At 41.9% G+C, this 9,234-nt stretch overlaps 1 protein-coding gene and 1 long non-coding RNA gene across 6 annotated transcripts; one reads left to right on the top strand and one right to left on the bottom strand.

Moving 5' to 3' along the window:
- Nucleotides 1-2,100: 2,100 nt before the first annotated feature.
- Nucleotides 2,101-5,304, top strand: LOC124693103. Of its 4 annotated transcripts, XR_006999861.1 has the most exons (6): nt 2,101-2,383; nt 2,455-2,562; nt 2,645-2,774; nt 3,865-3,954; nt 4,367-4,412; nt 4,756-5,304. XR_006999861.1 is itself a non-coding variant. In XM_047226557.1 (3 exons), exons 1-3 carry the CDS (start codon nt 3,915-3,917, stop codon nt 4,985-4,987), a joined length of 318 nt encoding a protein of 105 aa, XP_047082513.1. In that variant the 5' UTR covers nt 3,865-3,914; the 3' UTR covers nt 4,988-5,304. The 4 variants fall into 4 exon arrangements, 1 of the variants encoding a protein (XP_047082513.1); XR_006999862.1 differs by lacking the exons at nt 2,101-2,383; nt 2,455-2,562; nt 2,645-2,774 and adding an exon at nt 3,302-3,705; XM_047226557.1 differs by lacking the exons at nt 2,101-2,383; nt 2,455-2,562; nt 2,645-2,774.
- Nucleotides 5,305-5,583: 279 nt separating this feature from the next.
- On the bottom strand, nt 5,584-8,877 carry LOC124693102. Of its 2 annotated transcripts, XR_006999858.1 has the most exons (3): nt 8,561-8,877; nt 8,410-8,458; nt 5,584-8,152 (listed from the first exon to the last, which is right to left on the bottom strand). It is a non-coding gene; the product is annotated as an uncharacterized LOC124693102 (long non-coding RNA). The 2 variants fall into 2 exon arrangements; XR_006999859.1 differs by lacking the exon at nt 8,410-8,458.
- Nucleotides 8,878-9,234: the final 357 nt, after the last annotated feature.

Here is a 9,234-nt window from a genome sequence, read left to right as displayed (position 1 = left end):
TGTTTTAAAACATTTGTTAAATTCCTTTTATTCATTTCCTAGTATGGGGGGGTCCCCCCCAACCCCCCCCCCACCTTCCCTAACTAATTCCTTTTATTCCATGCTACCCCCCGAATCTGTTTTGTACATAAATGAGAAGTTCACAGTTTACTAACAGAGAAATACATATAGGCTCAAAAGTAGATTTACATGAAAAACAGAGGCCCCAACTTATCTGTATCATGAAAATGAAACAGGAAATTGAGAAAAAGTTCATGCATATCGGTAGTTCACATCATAAAAATTAAAGAAAGTTCATTAGTTATAACAACAAAAACATTCACTAGTGCATATGAAAAAACAAAACAGATGCCAAAAAAAATCTGGATTATGTTGATACATCAAGTGTAAGCATGAAGGCCACCGCGTCATCACTGCATCAAGTGAGAAAAAAATAACTACAGGAGCATGCGCAAAAAACGAACTAAGCAGTAACATAGATCTGTGAAGAAATCGTGTATTAGGATCAAGCAAAACCTATCAATCAACAAACCATGGAGGATACATACCGAAAAACCATTACCGTAGAGAACAACACGCGGAGGAGTAAGGGCGGAGCCATGAACGTAGAAGATTTAACGAAGAAGGACGCCGGACCTGTGTGACGGCCATCGGAAAATCAATCTGCGAGTGAGGATAAAAAGAAGATAAGAGCGAGCGTAGAGCTAGCATGGAATAAGCGTGCCGCAGAATATTGACGATCTGCGGTGCAGCCGTGGAGAACAAATTCGTCGGTGAAGCGTCGGAGGAGAGCACGGAGATGAGGAGCCGCCGTCGACGAATTTCTCCGATAGGAAATCGAGCGAGGGAGGAGATCGGCAGCGAGCAGCGAAGAGCTCGGGAGCGAGCAGGGAGGAAATCGCCATGGAAGAGATCGGGAGCGAGCAGGGAGGGGTGGGGAACGAGCACGGAGGAGGTGGGTGCGAGCGGGAGGTGGGACACGTAACGGTTCGCTGTCTCGTAGGAAGTTCACACGCGCGCGGGAGCGGGACGCGAGCGGGACGTGGGACGCGAAAATATGAAGACTCACTGGAAGTTCGCATGCGATAAGTTAGGAAGTTCAGAAAGGGTTCGAGAATATAGCAGACCTATATATATATATATATATATATATATATATATATGATAAATACTTCCTACCCCTGGGTGTAGTTACACCCATATCTAATATACTACCATATGGAAGTATGTACGATACTTTATCGGTTTGAGTATGTTGGTATAATATATGTAAGATACTCCAAACCAAGTTTGGTGAAAAAAATGCAACTGAACTCATAGTTTGCACTATATATCCGAATTACATGCATATGTATACGTAAAAAATGAGTCTACGTAAAAAAATGTACATACTACCTACAAAGTAGTATATATACTTCTAAAATAGTTTTATATACTTCATACTACATGTACATACTATCCGGTATGATAGATACTCTCTAGATTATGAGAAATACGTGTGGGTGTAACTACACCCGGGTGTAGTATGAATATGTCCTATATATATATATATATATAGGATAAATACTTCCTACTCCTGGGTGTATATATAGGATAAATACTTCCTACTCCTGGGTGTAACTACACCCATGTCTCATATACTACCATACAGAAGTATGTACCATACTTTATCGGTTTGAATATATTCTTACACTATATCTAAGATATTCTAAACCAAGTTTGGTGAAAAAAATGCAAGTGAGCATGTAGTTTGCACTATATAGCCGAAATACATGCATATGTATACGTAAAAATGAGTCTACGTAAAAAAATGTACATACTGCCTACAAAGTATTATATATACTATCAAAATAGTCTAATATACTTCATACTACATGTACATACTCTTCGGTATGATAGATACTCTCTAGATTATGAGAAACACGCGTGGGTGTAACTACACCAGGGTGTAGAATAATTTATTCTGCTCCCGAGTCGGTCGACCGAGCCAGACTCCGGTGCGGCTCACACCATGGGCGGACTCAGACTCCACCTGCTGTAATTTTTCCTGGTTTATTAGGTTGTCTGTTTCTTTATCGTGGGGATTGGGACGTGCACTCCCCCACTCGACCCTGTTTCCAGAAACTGCCGCAATGGGCTCCTCGTAGCTGCACAAATCCGGCGACCTCAAGCTCCCGGCCGCTGCCGCCCGGAGATTCGGCGCCGTATCCGCGTCCTGTTCGTCGACCCCAGCTCCCTAGTTATATTCCTTCCACTCCCTCGCTGACGGTCGCGAATCCCATGCGGCGCCGAGGGGAGCTGCGCGTGGAGCTCCGCTGCGCATCCTCTCAATCCAAGTCCCTCGACGCCCTCTGCCAGAACTCTCTTCCGCGCTGCTGTAAAGGTAGGCAGTCCTCCCTTTCCCGTCATCTTCCGGGGTAATTTTTCGGTGAGGTGGCTTATGTATTCTTGCAGGGAACGGCGTTTGGCGTAACTGGCCAATAGAGCGATCTCCAATTTCGTGGATCCTCTCTTAGCTTCAAGGAACCTGCAAGAAACAATTCCCAAGCAGATTTTAAATAGGTATTGCATATCATCGACTCTGTAGGGGACGTTTCATGGACAACAGTTTTAGATAACTAACCAAATCTTATCTGCTGTTCAGTGGCCCGTTCGATACCTGGATGCTATGGCAATATCAGCGGTTCTGTAATTGTGCTGCAAATCAGCGGTTCTGTTTTTTAAATATTGCAATAACATCGATTCTGTAGTATTGTTTCAAGATCGATCTTTAGGTACATGTTGTTTAATGACAGTTGCAGCTATACAGTTTCTAGGGTCTTACTGTACTGCTTGTTGGAAATTGCAAATACATATCTAGGAGTAGATTAACGTTAACACTAATTGTTCTGTTCGTTGTCCTGCTGTAATGTAATGGTAGTGGTGATTTGGAACATTCCAAGTGGCATGCTTATGAGTAGATTATACATATCTGGCGATACTGCTTCACCCATGATTGTTGCAATTTGCCACGTTAATCACATAGTAGGCGTATATGAATATATTTATTGCTCTCTATTTTTGGGTGCTTCTCCTTGAATATTATGTGACCCTGGGTGAGGAAGATAATTGTTTACCAAGCTATTATTGAACACAGGACCCCTCAAGGAACTACTTCTTTGTTGTTCACAATAGTAGGATATTGTTTTTTTTTTTTTTTTAGAAATGGGGGGACTCCCCGGCCTCTGCATCCAAAGAATGCACACAGCCTTTTATTGCATCATCCAAAAAAAGTAAATAGTTGTGAATAATAGTAGGATATTGTTATTGTGCCGATTCAATCTGACGGACTACTTTCTTGAAACATTGTCGTGGTTCTTTCAATTCCAAGGGAAAGAATGTTAAGAAGCTAGAAAAAAGAATGTTAAGAAGCCAAAAAAAAAATCTGCATGTAGAGAAATAATAATTGTTGCAGTGTTCAATAATCTAGGTTTAAATTCACGTGAATCTGCCAACCTTATGAATGGGGATATTGCCTATTTTGAGGGGTTTTAATCTCTACTTGAGCTTACAAATTTAGCATCTTTTATTGAAAATTCTTGAAACAAGCATAATCTGTCTTTACTGCCCAGGCTTAGATTCTGTACAGTAGATCCATATCATCATTTTACTGAAATATCAAATTGGTCAGATCCAGAGGGGGGTGTACAGACCAAAATCAAAATGGTAAACTTTTCTCTATACCATTTATTTTCTTCTAATTTGTGGAAATTGGTTGAATTGTGTGTAAGCTCCTTCAGAAAACGAATTTATTTTATGTTGTTTCTAATAAAGCAACATCCCTAGTAACTTGTGCTAATTGATTCTCCTTATTGTTGCAACAAGATCACTAGCACACATGCTGATGTGCACCCAATTTCACTGAGGACTCTGCGATGCATCTATATCCCATACTATACTCAGAATACTCTTTAGGTGGGCAATGCTTCTTTGTCTGAATTTTCTCTTCGTTAAATACTTGGGTAGATGGCATGCTTGATCTGTTATTCTACACTCATTTTTGGCAGGTAGTACGTATACTTTTTAGATTTACCATTATGTGAATGAAATTGTTAGCATACACTAGAAGCTAAATTTTCTTGATTAACACATGGTCTGGTATCGATAATTTTATAGAAAATATACATCTTCCCGTGTGCATCAGTATCAGTTCTCGCAATTTTTGGTTAAATACACTGATGATTCATATGCATTATTATCTACATCCTTTTCCATTTATCTCACACCCATTATGCTATTTGGTCATTTCCATTTCGCCATTTCGGCAGTAGGCCAATAGCTACAAGAGAGACACTACTTCTAAACTTTGCTCGATATTTATGTCTAGTTGGGCGGACAGCGGGAGGTGGATGGTTTTGGTGCAACATAAAATGGTATACTAAGAGCACATATGCTTCCTTAATGTTAATTATGTTGCTTTATTTGGAAGTGGGTATATGTGGATAACTAGAAATAAAGGAGTACATCTGTCCGGATACCAATAAAGGAATTAGTATATGTGATGGACAGCCCCCTCGGTGTGTTATCTGTTGGCTTCAACAATTTTAACGGCGGGTTCGGTTTTGGCCATAGCGGCACATCCAAGCTCATCGTCGAGCAACTTGCTTCCCCAGTTGCCACAAATTACTTGCAGATTGTTATTTCGAGTTTGAGTCGGCCTTTTGCTTATTGGTTGGGTAACGATCTGACCCTGTGATGACATTATCCAATTGCCAGGCTAACAGCGGGAAACATGGATGCAACAGAGGATTGGAAGATGCAGTACAATGGCCGATACTGGAGCTCCCGTCCCCACCAAAGACAAAGACACCCAATGGCAGTGGCGCCTTGGCTCTTACCCAATGGCAGTGGCGCCTTGGCTCTTACCGGTGACTGCAGCAGCAGCGCTTTCGTACCAGATATCAGCTCCCTAGACAAGTCTCTACAGCACTGCTTCCTTGTGGACTAGCTGGCTATCACAATGCGGCAGAGAAAATTCTAGTGACGGTCAGAACATAAGCTACGCATGAGCTAGCGTGCAAGACACTGACATAATTGTGTTGGTTAGGTGTGGGCTTTCCCAGGGTAGATAAGCTCTGGGAGTAATCAGCGACCGGAAGCAAACTTTAATTAGTGACTCTAAAAGCCCACTTTTCAAAAGCTAGAATTTTGTTGTACCTGAGTGAAAATTATGGTGTTTGCTACGGAATTCTTACACTCTAGACAACCAATTCAGTTAGTACTGAATCCTTTGGTGAACAATAGAACAACATATGTTCTCCCAAATTTGAGTGTGCCTTGTCCAAACAATTAATCAAATCAGGTTACTAACCATGCAAGCGATGTAAGGAAAGTTCTTATGAAAAAAAAAATCATTGTGCACTATTTGGAATTTGCAAGCTCATCTAATTAGCACATCTTTCGACCATACAAGCATCCATGTGCATATACTTAACCACTAAGCTAGCTAGATCTAGCTAGCACCCGTCAGCTCTGAAAAAAAAATTATTTATAATCTGCTAGCTACAGAGAGATAAAATTGGCATACATAAGAAATCTAGGAAGTAGGATTTCCAATTACATCGGTTATTTCTTCCAAATGATATTATGTTATCACACAAATCAACATCACACCATATAAAATATGGTATACACTGGGATATAAAAAAATGTGAATTAAAAAATGTCACGTGCGTGGCATGGATCATTCTTGCAGTACAACAATTCCGAATATGATCTGGTAGATGACGCTAATAGAAGGAAGCTTTCATAAGCAAGAACATTACATGGACAGGACACCACAATAAAGATATTCAGCTATATACAGAAGCGCAGTTTGCTTTAGGGAGAGTATGCACAAGGGGAGCTTCAAATCTAGTTTTTTTTATATGGATTTTCATGGGTCTGAACTTCTCCAAAGAATCAGGTAAAAGGCCTGGTTTCATTCAAATCAAGTAAGATGACGCACGAGAGCTATGCTGGTTCATCTTTATCTGCAATACACAAACTATTGATGAAAAATCACAAGACTACAAGGATAACATCATATGGCATTAAGTGGATTAAATGAAAATACCGGGTTAATGATACAATAAAGCTGACTTTCCAACGATCAAGGTCAACATGTTGTACATGAAAGATGGAGCCAAAGGCTCAACACGCGAGCACTTGCTCGCGGCAAGGGAGGCAGTGGATATAAGATCAAATCTGCCAGAGTTTATAATGGGTATAAAATAATAAACAGTCGGAATAAAAAATAAAAACAAGGCATAAGTAATACCTACTCCATCAAACTTCTGTCACATAGGCCAATTTATGTAGAGCAAGGGTGCTAACAAGACTTCAAGAAGAATATGACATACAGTCGGAATAAAAAATAAATACAAGGCATAAGTAATAGTTGCTCCATCAAACTTCTGTCACATAGGTTAATTTCATGTAGAGCAAAGGCGCTAACAAGACTTCAAGAAGAATATGACATACTTCTTTGTTCGATGGAACTTGAAAGGATAAAGCAGTTTGGAACTCAATGTTTATCTCTCCTGCTGCTCTTCGGTCGTTGGGTTAGCGCAAGGAACAACCTTGTTCTGTGATTTCCTCGACCTGGACAATTTCTTTGAGTGGCTCAAAACCATTGGCCTACTAATGTTGGCGGTGGTCTTCGTAGCACGAACATCAGACCACATGCACAAAAGCAAGAGAATAAGAGTTACTGAACCAGATACAGTAAGATCCACCTACGACATGAAAAATAGCATAAAATTATGAGAATGGTATAATTATATTCCTTTAAAAAAATGTAGCTGAGTCACCTAGTGTTGCTTATCAAACAGGAGCATACTATATAGGGCAAGTTGTGCTAGTGAAAAATATGCAGTGAACATGAACTAAGAGTGAAGCAATTGCATCAGGTAATCATAAACCATTTACAAGGAAAACTGCTACATGACTCTCCAACTATAGTTAAATAGGTGTTGCAGCTTGTTCGGGTTAAGGTTGAGCCTGGCTAGTACTAACGCAGAACTTTCAGAAAGCATTCGAGTCTGACATATAAATGGTATCATTACAAAATCAGATTTCTCGGAATATGATTAATTTTCCATAGTCTCTTGTATAAATGGGACGGTACCACAACTACCGTGTTCGGTTTCAATAGAGGAGCTTTGTTCAACATGGTAAATTGTTAAGGATGCATTGTCCTCGAATGGACATTTATTTCTCAACTCCATTTCATGTGCTCCATGTTGTGGGTCGATTCACGACCACAGAACGCACAGTTATCTTCAGTCGAGATGTGTCTGTGTTGTAATTGTTCTCCCGTTGGCAGACAATCAAGTATCATCTGCCATAGTACAATTTTCATCTTGTTGGGAGCCTGGGTCGCCCACAACCTTTTCCAGTTCTTAGTCTCTATAGCTCTGTCAGGTAATACCTTGTCCCGAATCAGTACGGGAAGAAAAGAAAGATTCAGTTCTGGCCAAGCATGACAGTTTGTGCTTCCGAGTTCCACTAGACTTGCTATTTGTTCTCTCTAGATCCAACTTCACTCATCCCTGTGCAAAAAATAAAACGTATCCTGCCTCTCTTGGCTCTCGTATTTTTTCAGAGGTGTTTAATATACAATTGGTTAACCTCTAATAGTAATGACAGGAATGATCTATCAATCCTAACAGGAATGATCTATCAATCCTAGAGCTTAACCTCTGAAATGAGATTTGCAAATTGTTGAAGATGGGGATGATAGAATAGTGGTTGGTAGTTTGAACCTGAATCAGTGCATCTACTTACCAGATGAACTGACCGGAAAGAAGCCAGGGGTAAAGTTAAGAGTTTTCTTTGCATATTATGAAGAGTATCATGTAACTGGCATCCTGCTAGGTGATTTAAATAAAAAAATTACAGAGAACAGAATGGCCAGCTACCGTACCTTACGTTCAAGCCCATGGGCGCGCTGGCCATGAATCAACCCACAACACGGCTCAGGGGGCCTGCTGCTCACCATGATGCATCCCGCAGGCACCACCCGATGTGCCAATGCCGAGGCTACCCTCAGCCACCACCCGCCGCGTGGACGAACCAGGCTGCTGACCCCGCGACGCCGCCATGGCAACATTGCCCCGAGATGACATGAAACCTACATAGATCTAATAATGCTTATGTTTATCATCTGAATCTTGTATTGCTTAGTCTAATAGTGAACATCTGATTGGGTCCAGAACAAAAAAAAAAGAAGCTCAACCTGAGGAATCAAGAATCATAGACACACACAACAGGATAAGTAGCTCTGTTTATGGGAAGACGCATAAAGAATGGTAGCAGGATTTGAGGCAGCCGTAGGTCTAATCTGGAGACATAAGTTGTTTCTGATTTTTCCCTGACATCTAATCTTACCTAGCGGACAGATCCCCACATCATTGCTGAAAAAAAAATCAGTCTTGGGCTGACATAAGAGAAGGCGCACATATCAGATCTTGCGTAGGCCATAACTAAATTCGTGGAAGCCGATTGAAAACAAGCAAAGCTTCATGTAGCTTGTACGCACCTAATCCGAGAGTGAGGCTGCCGAAGTCACCAGTTGCCGCCATCCAACAGCCGCTCGTCCCCTTCCGCTCCAATGGGAATCGGTTCTGTTGAAGCCAATCACACCAAACAGCCGCTTCGGACGACCGACCACGAGGCTGCTGATTTCACCTGCTGCCGCCGCCGACGCTATCTAGGACAGGGTCAGCGCAGCCGTCGCTCACTTCGCTACTGAGCCCGCCCACCTCTCGCCGCCGTCCGCGCATCCTCTCGCCGCTGTGCAAATTCCGATTCCCCAACCGTCGACGCAACCAATTAAGAAACCCAAGAGGAAAAGGAGGTGCGGCTGGGCAGTGGGCTAGCTCCCAAACCCACCCACGACCCCGAATAAGAAACGGTCCCTGCCAAAAAAATATTATGGGAGACAGTACGGTGCTGTAAAATTACATCACACGTAAAACGGGCTCGTGCGCGCTAAACTGGTGGAGCGCTCCGCGCGGGCCAGATGGAGCCGCTCGTGCTTAGGCCGACCGGGGTGCAGAATAATATTCTGCCCCCAGGGAGTCAAATAGCGCATCTCTATATATATATGTATGTATATGGGAAATAGCCACATGACTTGGTGCATAGCTGTGCACACACCCCAAACCGTTGATCTACACCATTAGTGATATAGGGAGCATGCATGTGGGCTGA

Source organism: Lolium rigidum, chromosome 2, assembly GCF_022539505.1.
Source record: "Lolium rigidum isolate FL_2022 chromosome 2, APGP_CSIRO_Lrig_0.1, whole genome shotgun sequence".
In the NCBI taxonomy this organism is placed as follows: domain Eukaryota; kingdom Viridiplantae; phylum Streptophyta; class Magnoliopsida; order Poales; family Poaceae; genus Lolium; species Lolium rigidum.
Note: the sequence above shows the minus strand (reverse complement) of the source record. Positions and strands in the feature narration are given on the sequence as shown.

Bases quoted from the DNA above. Each gene is read 5' to 3' on its own strand.
- LOC124693103 (XM_047226557.1), top strand. From the start codon at position 3,915: ATGCATCTATATCCCATACTATACTCAGAATACTCTTTAG. The intron at 3,955-4,366 runs GTGGGCAATGCT...ATTTATGTCTAG, and splicing joins ATACTCAGAATACTCTTTAG to TTGGGCGGACAGCGGGAGGT. The intron at 4,413-4,755 runs GTATACTAAGAG...TCCAATTGCCAG, and splicing joins TTTTGGTGCAACATAAAATG to GCTAACAGCGGGAAACATGG.